Source organism: Mastomys coucha, unplaced genomic scaffold (genome assembly GCF_008632895.1).
Source record: "Mastomys coucha isolate ucsf_1 unplaced genomic scaffold, UCSF_Mcou_1 pScaffold11, whole genome shotgun sequence".
NCBI classification, from domain to species: domain Eukaryota; kingdom Metazoa; phylum Chordata; class Mammalia; order Rodentia; family Muridae; genus Mastomys; species Mastomys coucha.
In genome coordinates this window covers 4,508,058-4,530,575 of record NW_022196893.1, presented here as the reverse complement: position 1 = coordinate 4,530,575, position 22,518 = coordinate 4,508,058, and the positions used below count along the sequence as shown (strand labels likewise).

The 22,518-nt window shown below is 55.5% G+C and overlaps 1 protein-coding gene across 4 annotated transcripts in view; it reads right to left on the bottom strand.

Annotated features, from left to right (window-relative positions):
* Positions 1-455: 455 nt before the first annotated feature.
* The window catches only part of Ptp4a3 (protein tyrosine phosphatase 4A3), a 33,848-nt gene continuing 11,785 nt past the window's right edge, over positions 456-22,518 (bottom strand). The window contains exons 1-6 of one of the 4 annotated variants that reach the window (XM_031345795.1): positions 10,691-10,753; positions 5,670-6,564; positions 3,768-3,860; positions 2,200-2,330; positions 1,524-1,598; positions 456-884 (exon numbers count right to left, since the gene is read on the bottom strand). In XM_031345795.1, the coding sequence (XP_031201655.1) occupies positions 767-884; positions 1,524-1,598; positions 2,200-2,330; positions 3,768-3,860; positions 5,670-5,774 (522 nt within the window). In that variant the 5' untranslated portion in view covers positions 5,775-6,564; positions 10,691-10,753 and the 3' untranslated portion in view covers positions 456-766. Of the gene's footprint in view, positions 885-1,523; positions 1,599-2,199; positions 2,331-3,767; positions 3,861-5,669; positions 6,565-9,314; positions 9,428-10,434; positions 10,456-10,690; positions 10,754-22,518 lie in introns of those variants that run through there. The other 3 variants (XM_031345804.1, XM_031345779.1, XM_031345786.1) reach the window with 3 other exon arrangements.

The following is a 22,518-nucleotide window of genomic DNA, read 5'->3' as shown; positions in this document are numbered from 1 at the left end:
CGTGGTAAATACCCTTTCCTTAGCTAAGGGGAGATCCAGCCCACTGCTCAGAACTTATGAGCAGGATTAGGAGGTCCTAGGCAGACCCATGTCATCTAGGCCCACCCACACTCAGATCTACCTGTCCCTCCTTACACCACTAGTGGCATGAAGGTCAGGGCTGGAGGCCACTGAAAGTCCCAAGTACCCCTATTCTGTCCCTGCAGAGGTGACTCACTCTCACCTCCTAATGTTCCAACCTCCAACTGTCTCCAGTCCAAGCTGTGGCTCAGTGCTGATTTTTGTGTCAAGAACTTGTAGAACATGGGGGGTGGGGCGCATAGAGAGAGCATGGTATGGCCACCAGAGGGCCCCATGGAGGCACGCAGCAGCAGCAACAAGACAGAAGAGATGGGGACCATGGCCTCCCAGGATCCACACCCCATTCCCCCTGGGCTCTGCACCACTCTTCACGCACATCCACAGCTCCTGATTTATTGCCTTGAGAGTCCAGAGCACCTGGTAACAAAGGTGCTGGAAAAAGGTTAGGGTGAGGGTAGGGCCGCTGAGGCATTGGGCCCAGTGGTTTAAAAACGCCCACCTGCAATACACAGGCCACGGGGGAGGCCTGGGCAGGGGGTTGGGAGGGGTTGGACAGGATGGGCAGAGGGTCCGGGAACAGCCTCAGAAAGACGGCCGTGGGCACAGAAGGGGACAGAGCAGGGCCGCACATAGCCGGTGGACTCCTTAGACACAGATGTAATGAGGTACAGGGCCTGGGCCTGAGCTACATGACGCAGCATCTGGTCTTGTGCGTGTGTGGGTCTTTGAACCTCAGTCTCTGCTTCGGCCGGTACTTCTCCAGGTAGGTGAGCTGCTTGCTGTTGATGGCCCCACGGCGCTTCCTGCAGACAAGGACAGACAGAGGGTTATAAAGCCTGGCTTGGACACCTTGCCTGCTCTGGGGAGCTCCAGACCCTGGAGGCCAGTAGGGTCTTATCTGTGTGGCCTTGAGTGGACAGTCCCACAGGAGGTAGGCTAAGGTGGTGCTCTGGGCTTCATGAAGGCTGGGGAGTGCATCTCACCCTAGCCAGCCAGCACCTCCTCAGTGCTATTTAGTGGGATTCTTCAGGTTGTATACCAGTCTGCATAGCCCAGGCTCCCTTACAGATACCTGCTGGCTAGTAGGCCATACGAGGCCTGCTCCAGGGAGACGAGAGATGGCTGTGCCTATTTCAGGCAGCAGAAAGGTGCCTACACATGGATATGTCACACACATGCACACACACACACACACACACATGCCACAGGCTAGGGTACAGCATCAACTGTGCAGTCCCTGCCAGAAGATCAGGAAGGCTACCATACCACAAGGAGGTACCAGCCTGGGAGCATCCATGGAGGGTAGAGAGAGGGAATGGCTTTGGAAGTGAGAGGTGAGGGTCGAGGAAAGGCCACGGTGACAGCCTAAGCCCCGCCCAGCTGTCAAGACCCGCCACAGATTCCCTAAGTGCCACCCCCTAACACACAGACGGGCTACTCACTGTCGGATGAACTGGATGGCATCCTCGTACTTCATCCCGCTCTCGATGAGTGCGAGAGCCACGAGCACTGGAGCCCTGAGGGAGCAAGCAGAGCTGAGGTGACCTGAGACCCCATACCTTTCTCATCCCCTTGCCTCACACCACCTGACAAAGACACAGGGCATGAGGGCATGGTTGACTCCCCAGTTCTCTCAGCTGCCCTTGGAGGGCACAGACTCCAGACAGCCCGATTATCTGCTCTACTCTGGCCCCTCCTGTTCAACCTGAGGGGATGCAGACAACCTCTCTGTGCCTAAGGACCCAGAAAAAGAACTATGAGCATACTGAATGGGCCCACCCCCCAGCCCTCCTGCAAGAGGGACGTCAGGGACGCTCTCCTGCCTGGCTCCTTTCCATCTAGTGTGGGCAGCTGTTACTCTCTCAAGCAGAGGTCAAGCCTGGATGACCAGGATGTCTTTGCAGCAGCACTTTTTCTGCATGAAGTGCAATGGCTGGATGGGAGCAGGAAGCCCTTCCTGCCAGACTGTAGAAAAACAACCTTGCTTGGGAACCCCGGACCTTAGGTATAGCGGATGTGGCCCATATCCAAACGCACAAAGCAATAAAATCAGACCACAGGGGCACAAGCGGAGCCTCCAACATCAATACGTCAAGGGGAGCCCCACCTGTCACTCACCTTCCCAGGCCCGCCACACAGTGCACAGCTACGCAGCTGCCCGGGTCATTGTAGAACTTGGCCTTCAGCAGACTCAGCCAGTCCTCTACCACCTTGCCAGGAGGGGGCGCCCCATCATCAAAGGGCCAGTCCTGCAGAGGAAGAGGCCTGAGGACCTGCCCTAGGGATGGTAGCTTTCCTTCCCCTGTCCCTTAGTTCCAGGTGGGTGGTGGAGGCTAGCCCATATGGAAAAGGCTCCAGCTCAGGGTATGCTGGGACATGGTGTGGGGAAGATGGAGGAGGAATCCATCTTGGGCCTATTGGTACCGATGGGTGAACTGACATGGGTCTTCGGGTGCTGAATGATAGAGAGCAGCTCTTGGGGGTCTCTGTCTCCAAACAGAGCAGCTCCTAGAGGCCACCAGTTTAAGTGGCTGTCCTGAGTCTAACCCAAGTCCCTCTTGTGACAGAGGAAGGAGGTCTGCTGGGGCAACCTTGCTGATATCCCTTTGTCTCACGTCGGCTCACAGTCCCCTAAACACCCACGTTATGGGAGGCCCGTGAGGCTCCAAACGGCCTGCAGGGTCTCACAGGAAGGGATCAACAGGATGCCTCCCGGGGCTGAGAAAGCCCAAGTTCTTCTTCCTCTACAAACTGCCAGGCAGTAGACATGAGACCCCCATTTGACACAGGGTCTTCACAGTGGGGTAAACTAGGGTCACTATTGGGCTGAGGACTGGGTCCTGGCTCATCCAGGCTCTGCACTGGGAAGAGAGGCCTTGTTCCAAGAAACTGTAATAGGCCAGGCTGGAGGCGGCCCCTATGGCTGTCTCTCCTCTGGCCCTCCAAGCACTAGGACCAGTTCCATAAAGCTGCTCCTCCTCCCCTTGGCTGAGCCCCCAGGGTAAGGAAGCCAAGGAGACTGCAGCTAGGATCCCTACCCACGGCCTCTGCACACGGGCTCCGGGACCCAACGCTGCCAGGAGACAGACTCCCACACGGCAGGCAATGAGAGGCTCAAGAGAGGCCCCTGGGAGCCGCAGAGGAGCCAGGCAGGCCCATGCTAAGCCCCACCTCATCTGCACAATAGGGTCTCCACGGGCTGTCAGGGTCTCCAGGGCTGTCAGGGCTCTAGCCTCAACCCACAGTGCTAAATACAGCCAGCAGGTGAGAGAATCAACACCATTAGGGGAATGTCCACTCCCCAGATGAGCTTTCCTGCCTCTTTGCTGGGGTCTAAGAGAATGTCTGACTCCAAGCTTCAATTGCTCAGGAAATGAACCACACAGAGACTACAGACTTCCTTCCAATAGACTTGGAGCTCCTGGTGGGACCCACCCGGCCCCAACACAGACAAGCTAAGTGCTTTGAATGACCAATAGTACCAAGTATGTGTCACCTCACCTCAGGGCTAGTCAGGAAAGATGGGTACAGGAGGGATGACTTCCTCACAGTCATCTGTCCCACACGCCAGCACAGGCACAGATAGAGAGCTCAGGATGGATCAGGTGGCACAGGGAAGAGCCCAAAATCTACTGCCCAGACCTTGCTTAGGACAGCCACAGGGCCTAGAACCACATGTCCCTTACCACAACAGTGATGCCGTCCTTCTCCAGAGGGGTCTTGTCATAGGTCACTTCACACACGCGCACCACGGTGGTAGCCCCGTACTTCTTCAGGTCCTGGGGTAGAAAGAGGAATAGATGGGGCAGTTCAGAACCCAGAACAGGCTCCAGCCCAGACTTTGCCCATGCTGAGTCCCCACAGGTCTGCTCTCTAGAACTCCTAAACAGAGCTGTGTCCCCTCAAGCCGCTTCCCCTGAGACAAGCAGATTTCATAAATCAACAGGTGGGCTATGATGCTTAGCAACTAGCAGGGTAACCTGTTGGTGCTTCCGGGTCACCGGTCCCTGTCCCACCTGAAGAAGCGAAGGGGCACACCCGTGCTCAGAAGCCTGTCAAGCCCCGCCTGTCCCTTACACTTCTGCAGCACCTAGGACAAAGGGTCTTGACAGCAAAGCCTGGGTCTCCAGATAAAGCCACTAGGTCCCCCCAGCAGGGTGGCCTAGGCCTTAGACAGACTCCTTCCTGAGCTTCATGGGTGGGTCCCACAAAGTCCCTTCAGATTCTCCAGCAAGCAGGCCTCAGGAGTTAGAACCTCAGCACCAGCTGGGCGACACCACTCAAATGCCACGGGGGAAGCCCCGTTCCTCCAGAGAAAAGTTCACTCAGCTCACAGCCAACATGGAGTATTTATACCCACAGCCACCAGCAGGGCCAGCCCCCACCTACCTGCTCCCAGTGGATATTTTGGGAGTGGTGAGGGATGACGGTCTGGCTGGCCATGTGATAGGAACAACAGACACAGCAAGGCCAAGACCCAACTATTCTGAGAGTGCAAGAAAAAACAAAACAAAAAAACAAAAAAACGAGGGAGTGTCCACCTCAGAGACCATGGGATGCTGCAGAGCCCGTCAAAGAGAGAGCCACCACCAGCTCAGGACTCAGGCCCAACCCTGCTCACACCCCGAGCCCTGACCAGATCATGCTCACACTGTGGTCCCTGACCCTGGTCATATAGTGAGCTTGACTTAAGTCATGAAACCCTCATCCTGGACTCACACGGAGCCCTTGTCCCGCTCACTCATGGTGGTTTGTTTGTTTTGTTTTGTTTTTCTAGCCCCTCATCAGGCCCTACTGTCACAAAGGTTCTCAACTGCGAGACAGCAATCTTCCCTGACATAGCACCCAGCTATGTCCAAGGGCCCAGATTCCCTGACTTAGGGTGTCCATTGCCTTCCTCTATGTGGTCTTTCCTGTGTTGATGCCTACAAGCCCATGTGGCTTAGCTCATGTCACAGAGAAGAGGACTAAGAGCATAAAACCACAAAAGTCCCTCCCACCAACTGCCCAGCATACAGCTACAGACTCTGCAAACAGCATCAGATCTGCAGCAAGGAGCCCTGCTCAGGGTCCCCAGTGAGGCCATGCTGACAGCCCCCCAAGTCTATTCCCCCACACAGGCTCTGAAAAAAAAAAATACCTGGTCCCATCTAGGTATGGAGTGAGGGTGGCTACAGACTACAGGTACCTGTGGACTCTCCATATGTCACCTCTGCAGACTGCAATGATCACTCTCCATTCTCTAAGGCTTCCTAACACCTGAGCTTGTGGGCTGGACTAGCCATGGGTTAGCTCTCCCAGTCCATCTTCCATTTGCCTGTCTCCAAGCCATTTCTCCATCAGCCCTTCCCTCCTCGGCCTCTTTATTTGCTCAGTTTCTGCAGAGGCTAAGGTCACCCAGGGTCTGGACAAGCGCAGCCTAGACCATGTCCCTCCCACCCACCCCACCCACCAAGCCTCCAGGAAAGCCAACAGATCATTAGCACCCATCACACCCTGAGCCACTCAGGACACCCGCCCAGCCCTGCACCCATCACACCCTGAGCCACGCAGGACACCCGCCCAGTCCTGAAGACCCACTCACTCACCTCGATGAAAGTGCTGAGGGTGGCATTGCTGGGGTTATGGGTGATGAGGAAACGCATGTGTCGGTAGCTCACCTCCACAGGCGCAGGCCTGTTCATGCGGGCCATGCCTCCTCCGGGGACCCAGAGAGGACTAGCCAGCAAGGGCTGCACGGGGGGTCCCCCAGCCCCCCACACCAAGTCCAGTGAGATCCCCGTGCTTGTCCAAAACGGAAAAAAAAACTTCTTGAAACCTCGCCCCTACACCCCGCACAAATATTGTGCAAATACTTGGGAGAGGGAGAGAGGAAGCTGCCTGGTGGTGGATAATTCCAAAAAACCCGATTCTAAAAACGAAAAGGAAAAGAAACAAACACACCCCTCCCCCACCCCGCAGCCAAAGTCCTGTCCCTCAGAGTAGAGAAGTTACAAGGAGGCAAAAATGAAAATAACAACAACCAAAAAAACCGAGCAAAGAGAACTTCGGGTTGGTGACTCTGGCTGCAGAGCAGTGTCCTCTATGGGGCCGTCGCTGGAGACACCCTCTCTGCATGGGTGGGTAGAGAAGTGTCCCCTTTGGTCAGAGTTGGGCCCCAGCAGTCAGGACCAAAGGGAAAATGAACTTGAACTCAACCAACTCTGGCGGCCCTGGGCCGTGGTGGGCAGGCAGCCTCTGATCCGGTCTGTCACGTTACCCCATCAGGGAACGGCAAGTCCTGGAGAGGGGCAGCGGGCTCAGGCAGCAGTGCTGGCCTCCAGCCTGGCAGCAGAGGCCATTGGGAGGCAAGGGCAATGGTGAGGGCCAGAGGTGCACGGGCTTCCTCAGCGGCAGCACCCACAATGTTGGGAACGGCAGTAGTCAGAGCTGCCCTCCTGGGGCTCCTCCATCAATCCCACCCTGGTCTTCAGAAGGCACAATCTATGGGAGGGGAGAAAGAAATGGGAGGTCCTCAGATTCTCCATGTGAAACACAGAAGAACACACAGCTCCTGCCATGGCTACCCCAGGCCCCTGTGGTGACAGGAGAGCCACACATAGTTACCAAGACAGGGTGAAGAGGGTATCAGGGCTCGCTCCAGGAGCATGTGAACCCCACAAGCAGAGTACACTACAGCAACAGAAGCCAGGTCATGGAGCCTGGTCCCCCATCACACAGCCCATGAGGGCAGTGGTCCTTCTCTTGGGACTGCTGGCCACAGCATAATGTAAAGCTCAGATCGTTCTGTAAGGGCAAGTCCCAGGGACAGTGGGTACTGCCAGAGGGACAGGGGGATGAGTGGCCTCAATTGCTGCCCCTCAGGCTTTCTGCTATCTGTACCCACAGCCACAACTTACTGCGACCTGACAGGCACTAGAGGTAAACAAGACGTTCTGCCTTGCAAGAGACCACAAGCCAAGGGCCCAGCTGCCAGGCTCATGCCAAGGAGGTGGCAGCACAAGTGGCCAGGGAGGGAGTCACACCATTGACAGAACTCTGGGGAAGGACACTACTGGAGGACATTAGCCTCAACCTGTTCACCCCACCTTCCCTTTTTGCTAATATACTAGCTGCAAGGACCCAAAAGAACAGCTAGCTCCCTGCCACCCCTGAACGGCCTTGGGGACCTTGGACAAGTCACTGGCCTCTCTGGACCAGGTTCCCACCTACACAGTGAGGGTTGAAAAGATGGCACCGCAGTCCCTTGACCTGGTAGTTAGTGGCTCCTGAGCCCCTGGCTCAGCCCATTCCCCCACCCAGCATTCATCTTTCCAGAAGGAAGGTCCCTCCTGAACCCCGTCTGGAAGAGTTCTGCCCATGCCTCTTACCTCTCTGCCTCTGCCCCGGCACCCGCTTTTCCAGCTGCCCACCAAGCAAACCAGGCCCTTGGAGCCTCAGCCCAGCACAAGGCCCTGGACTCTGGTCCCAAGCTTCAGGCACAGGCCTCACTGTCTAAGGCTCAGCTGTACCGGATAGCACAGAATCGTCCCTCGACACCTTCTACACCTGAAAGCAGGTCGGCACTCCACTCCAAGTCAGTGCCATGGCTCACAGCTAGTCCTTGCCAACATTCTGGAAGGGCTAAGACAGAGGGGCACCTTGGAGGAGGGCAGAAAGAAGTCCTGTGGCTGCTTTAGCAGGCCAGGTTCTAAATCCCTGCGAGTGCCGAGCTACAGCTAGCCCCGTGTAAGCAAGGAGAGCCTTCTCTCATGCTATGACACAAACACCTGGGCCTTCTGGGAGGGGCATCCCATGTGTGCACACTGCAATGCCCTTGTGTGTATAGGAGAAAAGAAGAGGAGGCCCCAGGAACCCAGAGAGTGTGGGAAGCCCTGCTGACACAGGTAGGAGCTGCGGGACGACATCCTACAAGAGAGCACTGACAGGCTCCTACAGAGCTGACCGCACCTATCAGCTACTACAGGGGTTGGGGCTGAGTTGTAAGACTCTGGGGGCAACAGAAGCAACATCTGAGCAAAGGAAGCCTGAACCACCTATAATGCTCCCCCAGGCCTGAGGGGATGGAGCCGGGGGTCCAGATGTAGGTATCACCAGGCTGAACTGCATCTTATAATACCTGCACAGTCCACTGCGATCTGGGCCACACCCCTAAGTGTGGGCAAAGAGGCATACCCACAGCATGCCCGAGTCTACCCAGGCCCAACCAAAAGGAGCCCCTCCTTTGACACATTACTCCCCTCACCCTCTCTGAAGACAGTGTTCCTCTGTTCCCTGTCCTGCCTCCTGGACCGCACTCTGTAGACCAGGTTGACCTCAGACTCACAGAGATCCACCTGGCTCAGCCTCCCAAGTGCTAGGCTTAAAAGCATCTGCCACCACACCCAGCTGGACACATCACTCTTATGGGAGTTGAGAAGCCGGGGGAACAAGACAGGGGGCGTGGGGGACATCTCTATCTCTACTGCATTCTAGCAGGCCTGACCCAAGGCTTGTGGGCCCACCAGCTATCCACACCCCTACCCCCTATCCCAGCAGCTCTAGTTGTGAACAGAAGCTGAGTTCACCTTGCCTCACCATTGTGGGTCCGGGCACTTAGTCAAGACGCCACATCCTCCCCACCCCTCGTGCCCTTAAGGACCCTACTATGGCCTGGGCCCTTCTCTATCCCGGTCCAGCCTCCTCTAGCAGTATCCTAAGCCCTCAGCTGCTCCCAGAAGCCGCATGGTTTTCAAGATCCATTTTTGTCCCTGTTTGCCAGAGGAGGGCATGGGCCAGAGGAGCATGAAGGACCTTCTCGGGACCCTAGCCAGCCCGGGCCGTCCAGACGCCCAGGTTTTCTCAACGTCGAGTCTAGTAATAGGGAACACTTGAACCCCAGGGAGAAAAAAAGAAGACACAGAGGTTCACAGAGGCCCCACCCTCGAGTGATGGTGTGGGAGTGCATCTAGCTTCAGAAGGGACCTAAATGGGACCCTGTGTGACACTCGGGAGTCAGGGGTCATAGTTCAGGGCTCTGTGCTGTCAAGACTGGTGAGGCTGCTCCGTGGATGGGCTGGGGACCCCAAGGACCCGTGATGGAGCGTGGGGAGGGCACACAGCTCACGGACCTCAGCGGGGCTACCCACCCAGCCCGCCAGGGAGCCGCCATCCCGTGCCGGGCCCATCCCAGTAGGGTTAGGGTTCGTGAGCGACCTCGAGGCCGGGTCCCCGCCGCCCGCAGCCCGGCTCACCCGCGCCCGCAGGCGTGCGGCCGCCTCCATGCGCCGGCCGGCCGGGCCGAGACCCGCGCGCGCCCTCCGCAGCGGCGCCGGCTCCGGGCGGATGCCCGCCGCCCGCCGCCCAGCTATTTATAGCGCCCGGCGTCACGTGGGGGGGCGGTGACCGGCGGGCGACCCGACTCACAGCGGCTCCCGCACCTGCTGCCTAAAGATAGCACGCAAACAAAGGCGCGGCCAGCAGAGGAAGAGGAAGGAGGAAGGGAGAGGACCACCGCGGACCCGCCTGCCATCCCCTCTGCATCCTGCAGGACAGGAGACCTCCCTCTGCAGAGGGGCCACCGGCCTGCAGGAACCCTTCCAGCTCTCCAGCTTCATATACATACACTGAGCAGCTACTGTGTGCTCAGCAGAACTAGCCCTGGCTTCACCTTAAGAGCCACCATTCCCAGACTACAGCTGAAGAAACTGAGGCACTGAACCTATGCACACTCGAGTCACACAAGAGATGGGAGCCGACTTGACACAGGCTCATCTCCAAGGCAACTGACACTCACCCAGCTCTCCTGAAGCCTTCCAGGGCACCCCCTGAGCAGGATCTTCTCCTGGGCTCTACTGACCAGTCAGAGTCCTGGTTCTGTCCTGGGGCATTCCAGGCAGGAACCCTGTGCTCTCACGCCCAAGAATGGAGGCAAATGTCAGTCCACACCTGCCTCAGTAGCTGCATCACCCTGGGAGCCTTCTGGAGTAGGGCTTGTTGAGTTCCGGCTCACAGAATCCCCAGAGGCCTTGCCTTGCTGGGAACCCTGGCCCAAGCCCGGCTCCCAGACGGAGGCCTGGCCCTGTAATCAGTTGGTGCTAGGGAGAGAAATGGTCCCTGAAAAGCTGGACCTGAGCCAGGAGAGGGCACGCTCCTAATACTCCCAGAGAGGAGTCTCATTAGCCAGCCTTGCACAGCAGAGCCTACTTTCCCCCATTCTCGCCTGGCCCAGGTAAGTAGGGCTGATAATGTCCAGGCTGGATCATCCCACTGCATCCCCATCCTGGCTCACCCCCAGAAAGCCAGCCAGCCACCTGAGATCCCCAGAATATACTGCCCTTATAAATCCAGCACAGTAACTGCATTAATACTGACCAGTCCTATGGTCTCAGCTGTTCCACTAGTTCCCATCCTGACAGCAGACCCTGAATCCTCCACGAGGCACGAGCATCCAGCAACTCAAAAGATACTGAGTAGATCACCCAAGTCATTCAGCTGGAAGCTGGACCATGCTTGGAGATTTGCCCACCCCCAGAGACCCTACTGGTCCCAGTCCCAGGTGGGTAAGAGAAAGCACATCAAACCATCCCTGCTGGCCCACCAGCTGTCTAGAAAAGGGCTTGTTACTGACCGGCCAGGCAATTTCTGAGATACTGCACCAGCCAGGGCTGCAATCGGGTCTCCAAGTGACACCCTCCCCTCAGCATGCTGGGGCCTCTAGCTAAGCCTGGGGGCACCTGCTACAGCTGGCAGAGCCCCAAGCCTTTCGGAGAAGTCTATATATAACACATCCAGAGCCTTCTTGGAGCTCTCCCAGAGCACCCATCTCTGGGGCCAGGAGGGGAGACCCTAGCAGGCTCCACCCACACCAGTCCTTAGGAACCCATCCAAAGCTCTTACACCCCTGTGCTGCACAGTTCCAAGGGTGCAACCTCTCACAAAACAGGCTCCCTAACCCCATGCTCTCTCCACGACCCCCTTGGCCATGTGCCCAGCCCAGGGAAGGCATCCCTAAAGGGAGGAAGAAGCTAGCACTCAGCTCCACCCATACCCCACCTCCCACCCAGGCCTGGCACCAAGAAGCTCTGCTTGTTTATGGAAGGAACAAGTGACCCGGCGTTCTAGGCAGAGGTCCAGATTGGGGAGCCATCCAGAACCTATCACGAGACCTCAGCCCTCGAGGTCTGGGAGAACCTCAGAGGAGGGGACACCCATGCCACCCTAACAGCAGTTCCATGCCTTTCCAAGAGGGAGCCACTATGTCAACTGCCCCTTTACCTCTTGCCTGGAGGGGCTTGTCCAACTTGGTCCCTCAAGGGCCATCTGAAACTATGCACAGGATAGGAACCACAGAAGAGCCCCAGGTGGCAGATACTCTAGAGGGCTAGAGGGCAGGGTGGGCAGGGAAGGGTTCCTGGAGAAGGTGACCCAAGAGGGAGGTGGACATACTCCTGGCGCCTGCATTGACCATCTGCCCCGACACCCTGTGCCACCTGGGACCAGTGCTGGCCTGTGCTGAGCCTAAGGCCACCTCTATAAATGGACACACTGCTAGAGAGGGAAGCCACCTTCCAACGTGGTGCCAGCACGCTGCATGCCACGGGACAGACCTGGGTTTCCAGAAGGCAGGCTCCTGCTGTCCCCCACTGAGGCTCAGCCTGAATGGTGCCCTATGGAGCATAGTGGTGATCTGCTGACCCAGGCTCCCGCTCTCTGAGAGCACCCTCATGCCTGGCATCAGCTCCGCCTGCACCACTGCAGACCAAAGGCTGTAAACTGTCACTTCTGCTGACTGGCAGCACAGAGTGGGCCCAGGTAATTGTGCATGGAGTCCACTAGGTCTCCAAACTCGGGCCTCTGACCCCTGAAGGTCCACTCTGAGCTCCATGGGTTTTTAGAGTTATTTACATATTATATATACAGTGTTCTCCCTACATGTATACCTGCACACTAGGAGAGGGAACCAGATCTCATTATAGATGGTTGTGAGCCACCATGTGGTTGCTGGGGACTAAACTCAGGACCTCTGGAAGAGCAGTCAGTGTTCTTAACCTCTGAGCCATCTCTCCAGCTTGAGCTCCATACTTTCTAAGGGCATCAGGTAGACCTGCCTCCACAAGTTGCCTCAGCCATGGCCGACAGGGCACCCTTTTCCTCCTCTTACGCTGTACTTCACCTTCCAAGGGCTCAGTCCTGGCTCAATGTCTCTTGTCTTCTACAGCCTGTGACCTCCCCTACACTAACCCAGGAGGAAGGGAATCTGGGTGTTCACTCACTCACTCACTCACTCAGTGAGACAAGCATGCTGAGCAGGTCCTGATTCCAGTCACGAGGCTGAGCGGGATGGAAACAGGGAAGATGGGAGAGAACAGCCGAGCTGCCGGTGCTGTGGGCAGGCATCACTCCTGACTCAGGGTACCTCCGTTTCCCAGGCTACTGCGTACAGAATTGGGCGGTGCTTTCCCAATGCTGTCTCTCACTGGGCTGTCTGCTGGAGGCTGAGGCACCCCGGACCAGCTCATTCTACCTCCTCTCTTCAGTTCTTCCCACACACCGCCCCACAGCCATGGCTCCTGTTCCTGTCATGAAGGAGAGCCCTCCTACAGAGGAGCAAGAACTCTGTGCCTCAGTTTCCTCACCTATGAATCAGGATGAAGGCAGAAACTCAGCTCCCTCAAGGTCGCCAGAAACAAGCAAGCTCCAAGCTGCACTCACACCCGGAGCACAGCACTGCCTCCTCTCCTGTATCCAGTAAGTAGAGGACCACTAGGGCCTGGATGTCCCCCAAGGTCATATGCCCTCCAACCTCACCCTTTGTTTGGGCCCAGGTCTCAGGACTTCTTACCCTTGCCATCTGGCCCCTCTCTCACGACATCCAAGCATCTGTAGAAGGCTTAGGACCCTGCCTGGAGACCCAGGTGCCTCAAAGGACAATATCCATGATGTCTGACCCTGCCAACCTAGGTGGCTTGAAGGATCCCCAGGTGTCTACGGGCCTCCCCACTCCATCACAGACCCCTTCACACCCAGGAAAGTGTTAAGTGGGTAACTGCCACATGTCCATGTGGAAGGGCAGCTTGATGTCTCACATTCCAATACAGATTAGCACCAGGACTGCACACCCGTCCATCTGTCAAGCCACCCAGCAAGCCACCATGACTGGCCTCAAAGTTTGGCTCAAACTGCAGAGTGAATGGTGTCTTCCACCTGCCACAGCTCACACACCTTCCATGGCTCCTGTACCTCACCAAACTCACTGCCCTTCAGTGGAAGAAACTCAACTCACCTCCAGGTACCCTGTTCTCTCCCACAGAATGCCTCAGACACCCGCAATGCCAGAGCCTCATCCTCCAGGAAGCCACCTATCACCGTGTCCCAAGCTCCCAGTCACATGCTTACCTCCCAAGCACTTCTAGGCTCCCTCCGTGCCTCATTGCTGCACAGGATTAGGACTGGGGAAGCAAAGGCCATAATGGATTCCCAGAGATCACAGAGATAGAGGCTGCAGAGAGCATGAGATTCTAGGCAGGGAGTTACAGCACAGGGAAACAGGGACTAGACAAATCACCATGGAAAAGAGAAACTGGGACGGCGGCATTCAGGCAGACTCAGTTCCCAGAGCAGGAACCAACCACATTCTCCATCAGCAGCAAGCACCAGTGCCTTCCTGGCTGGCAGCTCACAATCTGGCCCGTGTCTTTCCCCAAATATACATACAAACCCCAGCAGAGACCAAAGACTGAGAATCTCTGGATTACGTGTGGCCAGATAGATAAAGAGGAGCAGGGCTGCCTGCATCCTGCTTGCCTCATTCTAGCTGAGGCCTCCTTCCCCTCTCCTATTGTGTGACTTGCACAGCTTCAGGAGCTTTACACCCAATGGGCAACCAAAGGAGGCCCACCCCCACTCCCAGCAGCCATGGCACCTCCAGAGTCTTTCCAGACATCCCTCAGAGCTTCTCCAAACGCTCCTTAGAGCCTCTCCAGACACCTCTCAGAGCCCAGGGGACTGTCACCTTGTATACAGCTGTGGCCAGCATGAGAAGTGAATTCTCCAGAATTTCACAGGAGCCGTTAGACTGAAGTTGATCGCGGATGAGCTGATAACACAAGCCAAGCTGTCATGTGTGAGCATACGGCTGGCAGAGGTGATAGGGGAGGTTCTGGACCTCACTGGTCCTTCTGTGCGGCAGATTCAGGAGGGCGCCTGTGACTGTGTCCACCAGAACTGGGCCACTACCACAGCACCACCTACTGCGGTCCTGACCCACTATCTGATGGCATGGCTAGTATGGAAGTAACAGGAACACATGGATCAGCCTACATTGAAGCTGGGGTACCAGAGTAGGAAAAGCCAGATACCCCACGATGGACTCTGAGAGGAGGACAGAGCTGGGGTCTTGCCAGAAAAAGATGCAACTCTGGCCACATGGGTGACACCCTTTCCCACTTCCCCTAGAAAGTGCTATGAGACCCTTCCCTCTGGGATAAGCTCCTCTTGCCTGCTGTCCCCAAACATGGACCCGCCCATTCAGGGCTAGTGACACTCACCACCTGGGTCCTCACCACCTGATCCTTCCCTTGGAGCTAATTTTACTCACCTCCCTCTGTGTCAGAGGTGGAGGCAGGAGCCCTGATATAGCAGCCTCCGGGATTGAGCTCAGGGGCAACCCAAACAGGGTCCAGGATCACACATCCTGACACAGTTCTCCCTGCCAAGTGGGGGCTGGGGACAGGCAGTCCTCCAGGGACCTGTGGCAGCAGGAACAAGGAAGGATGGGTGGCAGGCCATCACAGCCCCCAGCAGGTGGGCGACCTGCCTAATGCAGACCAGAAATAAGAGCCTCAACTCACCCCGCCCTCCAAGTAAGCAACCCCATACCCCAAACCACTGGCCAAATATCCCCAGCAGACAGTAGTCTATGTCCCATCAGTGCCTGCTGGGGCTCACACTTCCTCTAGGACAGTACACTTCTTCTCAACCTTCCTAATGTCATGTGTGACTCTTTACTACAGTTCCTCGGGTTGTGGTGATCCCAACCATGAAATTATTTTCATTACTAGTTCATAACTATAATTTTGTACTTTTGTTTTGTTTTTGTTTTTTCGAGACACGGTTTCTCTGTGTAGCCCTGGCTGACCTGGAACTCACTCTGAAGACCAGGCTGGCCTCGAACTCAGAAATCCACCTGCCTCTGCCTCCCAAGTGCTGGGATTAAAGGCATGCGCCACCACTGCCCGGCTAATATCTGTGTTTTCTGATGGTCTTAGGGGACCCCTGTGAAAGGACCCTTTGACCCCGAAAGTGGCGGTCTCAACACACAGGTTGAGAACTGCTGCTCTAGTAGGAAGAAGGAGGGGGAAATGGACCAGGCCTGCACGCCCAGGGTCTAACCCAGGGCCTAACCCAGGGGCTCATCCACGCTCCTTCCTGCCCAGCACTAACCCCTACTCCCATTCATCCCCCCAGAAAACTCCATAGCAGGGGCTGTTCCTGCCGCTCAGGACCAGTCCCCTGTGGCTCCTCAGTCAGCATGCTGTTCCAACAATGGTAATGTAAAGAAAAGCTGTACATACACCTACACCCATGGAAATGGACACACCTACACACATGGCTCCACACAGTCGTCCCTCAAGGACCTGCATACACGGGACACACAGAGATGAGTTTCTAGGGAAAAAGTGATCCGCCAGATACCCGTGCCAGGAAAGAAAACTCAGTATCCTGCAGTAGATGGATCCATCAGAGTCTCTAGGTGTGTACAGAGCCTACCAAGTCCTCCTACCCTCAGCCGACAGCCCCTCTTCCACTCTGCCCACCCCTGCATGGCCAGGAGCCTCTCACCAAGAAAGCAATGTCGCCCTCGCTGCAGTTCACGCACACTGGTAGAGCCCACTGAAGGCCTGCAGCCCTCCCTGGGGAGCCCAGCTCAGTTCTGCATGGAACACTGGATTCACAGGTTTCCATTGTGCCATCCGTGTGTACAGATTCCCAGTCCATTCACGCATGAGGATTACCTATCTTCACACTTGTGGCAGACCATGTTGGCAGGTGGGAACCCAACCCAGTTCTACGGTCCTGGAACGCCAGGGATACCCTGTCTGGGAAGCCCAGAGTTCTACCAATGGGGCACTGGCTACCACAAGCCTGTGATTCTGGCGCCCGAGATGCTGGGGCAGGATTCTGAAGGTCCAGGATCCCAGTCAAAGGAGTAAGGTTTGAAAGCCCACCACAGTCCCAGCAAAAGACTCATTCCTCAGGCTTGGCATTCCCTCCTTGGCATCACCCAGGCTGGTACTAACTCCTGCCAATGTGCCAGCCAAGCTGCAAGGCCCACAAAGCGTAGGGCCCATGAGTGGGGATGGCATCCCAGAGGGCACGGACGGAGTTTCTTGGACTCATTTGGTGCTAACAATGCCTGAGGGAAGTAAGACCTCACTCTCACAAAAAGTCCCCACCAAGAACAGAGGAGGTCTGGCCCACGGTTCACCAGGTGACCCCTGCCCCTCCAGGTCATATCAGGAACCATCCAGTGGATTTCTTTTTTTTTTTTTTTTCCCCAATTAATGTTTATTTTTGCCGGGCAGTGGTGGCACATGCCTTTAATCCCAGCACTTGGGAGGCAGAAGCAGGCAGGTTTCTGAGTTCAAGGTCAGCCTGGTCTACAGAGTGAGTTCCAGGACAGCCGGGGCTACATAGAGAAACCCTGTCTCAAAAAAAAAAAAAAAGTTTATTTTTATTTTATGTGCATTGGTGTTTTGCCTGCATATATGTCTGGGTGGGGCTGTCAGATTCCCTGGAACTGGAGTTATAGGCAGGTGTGAGCGGCCATGTGGGTGCTGGGAATTGAACTGGTAAGAGCAGCTAGTGCTTCTAACCACTGGGTCAGCTCTTGAGCCCAAGTCCTGTGATTTCACCTAGAAGGGAACAAGAGCTGTAAGCTGGGGCCTTGGAGAGCTGAGTGGGTCCCTGATCTAAGACTAACCTCTTGTTACCCTTGTTAGCTACCAGATAAGTCCGTACAGGTGTCAGAGGTCCCAAGGAGACACGGAGATCTGCACTGGTGTCTACCAGGCACTGAGGCAGCCTACACAGCCAGGGTACCTGTGGAATCAGGCCCACCTCCAAGTGAGATGTAAACCTGTACTCTGTGGTGTGAACATAGTTGTCACAGTGGCCAAAAGGCACATGATACAAGTAGGTACAAGGTGCACCAATTCTGCACCTGCCTGTAAGGTGCCATGCCACAGGCCACAGCCCCTCTGCTCAAGGGATCAGCTCCCGCTCCCTTTTGGGACCCTTCTCCAGAAGTCAAAGTCTCAGGACCATCAGCCTGCAGCCAGCAGCCAGCTGGCCAAATGGCCCCTCCCTCCTGCCCCAACACTGAAAACTGCTTCTAACCTACTCAGCATCCTCACAGAGAGATGGAGAGCTCTGCTCCTGGGAAGTAGGAAGCTAGGCTAGCCTGGCCTGGTCCTAGAGGAGGACCAATGGGTGGAAACCTCGGGAAGCTGTGGTCCTCCAGGATGGCAGGACCTCAAGGAACCCTGGGTCTATACGGTCACTTCGACAGGAAGCACAGGAACAATCTCTGGCAGGCAACAAATACAAACATCCAGGACACAGAGTAAGAGACTGCGGCCCAGCAGAGACTGTGGTCCAACAGAAGCTCAAGCATCTCAGTGTTCACCTCCACAATTCAAGTGGTTCACAGTTGAAAGTAGGACTAACCAGTGGCCAACTCAGAAGCTGTATCCACTCCATGCCGGCTCCTCTCTGGGTCCACTATCCGTACCTTTGAGATGAGAGAACCCCAAAGCCTCTCTGTGTGGTGGTCATATACGCCACACCAATTCTCTGGACAGTCCTGGACGACACTCATCTGGATGAGGAAACTGAGGCACACACAGACCCAGCCCAGAGATTCACTTCCTGTGTGTTTTGTCCTTGCAGTAGCCAAGTCCACTAATGCATGGCAGGCTCAGACAGTTCATCCCTCACCCAGAGTCTGCCTCATGGGATTCCTCCTCGGTCCTACCCAGAGCCCAGGACTCTGGGGCCAGACGGGCAGGGGCGGTGTGGGGGTGGGGGGGTTGGAGATCACGTAGGGAGCCAGGGCTGCATGCCAAGGCCCTCGGATGCACGTCAGAGGGGCCCAAGGAGCCGCGGGAAAGAGCTCTGACCTGGCCTCAAGAGGCCACGTCCAAAATAGCTGGCCTTCACGGTGAGATGACTTGGCCTGGTGCACGTAGGCCGCTATGCTCCAATGTTGCCAGGCTGGCCACAGAGGTCACAGCTATTTCTGGGCTGGCCTGGTGGTAAGACACAGCCCTGATGCGGCCCCCTGCCCCAAAGAGTTAGTGTGTGAGGGACAGCAGAGATCCAGCTAAGTGAGAGCCCCAGGACACAGGTGGAAGAAACACTGGGTCACCACAGATCCTTGATGTGCCGAGAGACTGTTCGGGGGGTTGCACTCCCTCAGGCCTCCCTGTCCACAAGACCTCAGATCATCACCCACTGGATTCATAGGCCAAGCCTATGCCAGGCACATGGATGGCAAGGCAGTGGGCCTCCTCCCTGAGAGAAGGAGGTGACCACACCATGGGGCTCTGCTGGCTATCCCCAGCTACTGTGACTGCTGCCACTAGGCGCAAGCATCACCCTACATACGCACACACAAGCCACACTCCTGGAGGCCACACACTGGCCCCTGAGTGCACAGCCTCTGCTGGGCCCAACTTATCTCCAAATCACTTACCTCCTATCCGCCTATCCAGACCTTGTGACATAAGACACTTGGGGAAACTGAGGCAGCTCAGGAAGACTTGATACTCCTCTTTGACTCCCCCACCCCTTTAAGCTTCAACTCAAGCCCAAAGCAAGCAAGCTCCCTAGGGTGGCAGGCTAGGGGACTTACCCTGTCTGGTGGCTGCCTCATACCCTTGCTCAGCCTCTGACTGCTGGCTACAGAACTCATTCCCTCACAGAAAATCACCAGCTTGGACCTCTGTCTGGTTCCCTGCTACCTATCCCTCGTATGAGCTGTGTGACGTTGGGTGGCACCCTCTACTGCTCTGTGCTCTGTCTGCTCATTGGTGAGAATGGGTGCTCTGGAAGCCTGGCCTTGATGGAGCTCTCCTCAGGGTCCAGGATCTAAAAGACATGACCCTTTCCCCGAGCCCTGTGAACTGTCCCTGCAGTTTTGACTCTGGGCTGGGTCCCCGCTATCTGAGGACCCACACTCAGGTTGGTACTTCTGGGTTCTTCAGAAAACAGTCTAAGTAACATCTTTCCTACAAGACTTCCCAGACTAGACATGGAAACAAGGGAGAGACAGCCAATGGGCCTTCCAGATGCGTGTGACACCAATTTTAAGTACAGTGGAATGATAGAGGCCCACAGCAGCAGCCTCAAACTAGATCATTCCATGCCCCAGATTTGACACGCAGCAAGAAGGTGCCAGATATGGCTGACTGCTGCCCATCCAAATGCCTGATCACCCTGCCCAAGGCAGCAGGGTCAGCTTCCCATACACACAGGAGTGGGCCATTCAGCAAGCGTTGGGAGGTGGATGTGGACACTGAGCATGCTGGGCCCAGACAGGCCACGTGGCCTGCATAAGCACCTGCCCTGATCTCAGGATTAAAGCAAAATCCCCCCCACCCCACCCCACCCCCAGCATCTGGCAGCAAGTATAGGCTGGGTTTGCCGGGAGGGACCTGCAGGCACTTCATGAAGCACCAGACATTCTCTAGGCTGCCCTGTCTCCCATGGGTCCCAGCAGGGGTGGGTAGGAGGCACCCAACACCAGGTTTGAGGCGGATAGAAAGCCATGCACAGAGGGGATTCCCAGCCTAGGACACAGAGGATCACAGGGTGGGAGGGATAAGCTCTCGGGGTAAGCTGGGACCTTTGCTCTACTTGGCACCACGGTGGCTGGGCCACTCACAAGTCGGCCAGACTCTGAGGCTCCCAGAGATCCAGGACAAAGCCGGGCAAGGACTTGTGGAGGCAACACTGTTGGCACCTGGGGGACCAGGAGCTATGGACAAGAGCCCTAGCTGCTCCTGTCATGGCTAAGCTCTGGGGGCCCATAGGGCAGACGTACAGAAGCAAGAACCTGCTGCACTGGCCGTGAGGACAAAGAACAGGTCCCCCACTGTGGTCACTCAAAGCTCCTAAGGTAGAAGAAGGACAGCAGCCTGGGCCCAGCACCCCAGTTGCTACCACTGACCCTGTGTGATCAGAGTCCTAACACACTACGCAGAGCCAAGGGCATCTCTGTCCTTTCACAAACCCGGGAATACGTGTTCAGCTAGCCCTTAGGCAAGGCTGTCTCAATGTCTCCTCTCATAAACTCTAGTAACATGAAATTCACCACCGTGTTTTATTTATTTATATTTGAGGTAAGTCTTGCTAGTATAGGTTGGCCTCCAACTCCCTTTGTAGCTGAGGCTGACCTTAAATTCTTCCTGCCTCAAGCTCACAAGTTCTGGGATTCCAGGAGTGCACCAGACCTGATTCTTGACAACCAGTTTGAAGGGTACAGCCTCCCTGAAGGTTTGATATGCCACTCATGGTGGTGCGCTATAATCTCGGATGTTGGGAAACTGAGACAGGAAGATTTTCGTGAGTATGAGGCAAATCTGGGCTACATGGTTAAGTTTCGAGTCAACAAAATCCATAGCACGAGATGCTGCTACTGCTGCTGCTGGTGGTGGTGATGGTGATGGTGATGGTGATGGTGATGGTGATGGGGGTGGTGATGGTGATGGGGGTGGTGATGGTGATGGTGATGGTGATGGGAGTGGTGATGGTGATGGGGGTGGTGATGATAGTGATGATGATGATGGTGGTGGTGATGGTGATGATGGTGATGATGTTGGTGATGTAGTGGTGGTGGCCAGGAAGATGGTTCAACCAAGAGAGTGCTTGCCACACAAGTATGAAGACCTGAATTCAATCCCTGAGCCCCAATTAAAAATATAGTGGTGTGTGACTTAATGTTTCTAGCACTTGGAAGATGGAGTCAGGCACATCCCAGAGCCAGAGCCACTGGCTAGCCTGACAGCCTAACCTAACTGGTGTGTGCTCTAGGCCTGGGAGAGACCATGCCTAGGAAACAAGGTGGATAGCTCCTGAGAGGTTAAACACACAAAGCTGACTCTTCTGGTCTCCATACACACACATACACACACACACACACACACACACACACACACACACACATGCATACCTTACAGTATTTACAATGTCTTACAATGCACACAATAATGTACAATACAGGAAGTATGAGATGCTGTGGTTGTCAGTTCATTCTCAGTGCTAGGTGGATATCAATACTTCCCAGTTCCAAAATGCCTTCACAATCACAAAGACTCTGCAGACAAGTGTGGTGGGACACCCCTGGAATGCCAGCACTCAAGGGGCCAGCAAGATGGCTTAGCAGGTAAAGGGGCTCACTGCAAAATGGAAGACCTGAGCTCAATCCCTGGGACCTACATGGTGCAGGAAGAAAACCAATTCCTTTGACTTTAACCAATCATCAATCGATCGATTAATCAAGCAGTGATTGAATACATAAATTTAACTAAAAATTTCAGGGGAAATTTTTCTTTTAATCCCAGCACTCAGGCAGCCGAGACAAAAGGACTGTTGTCAGTCTAAGCCAGTCTCAGGTATACAGCAATACTCTGTCTCCAGATTTAAAACTTAGAAGTCTTGGGGCTGTAGCCCAGTGTCAAAGTGCTGGAGAGCAAGTGTGAGGCTCTGGGTACCTGCCGTCAGAACACAGAGCAGCCACAAGCATTCACCTCTTCTGGCCCCCATCTGTGGTTCCCTGTCTGGGATTTTAAAAGGATGTCGCATGGAAACATTGTGATGTCTTTTCCCATACACGCATGTTTTCAAAGATCTCACTGTAGCAAGCCAGTGCTTCACTTCCTTCTAATAGACAAATAGTATTCCACTGTAGGAACACGCCATGTTTTATCTAGTCCTCAGCTGAGGGACATTTAGATCATTGTAAGCCCAAGCTGGGGACAGTGTTGATCATTGCAGGAATAGGGGAGATGGATGCTGGGGTCCAAGAGTACCATGGTACCCCGAGAGGGAACAGGAAACCTAGCGCTAAATCCAGGCGGGGGAAGTGGGCCATGCTAACAAGGGCAGGATAACAGAATCCAGCCCACACCTGGGGCACATGATCAGACCCTTGCTAGGTCTGGTGGAATGTTGGCAGTGTGTGGCTACTGAAGAGGTGCAAGGTAAAGGGGAAAGGAGGAGAGAAGGGAGGGTCTGATGGGTCACTGGGCAATGGGGACCTCAGGAGAGCTCAGAGCTCAGATCACTCCCCTGAGGACAGGAAATGTTCGTCTAAGCATTTGAAAAGCTCCAACACACTCTGACAAGGAGAGAGAGAGAGAGAGAGAGCGAGAGCGAGAGAGAGAGAGAGAGAGA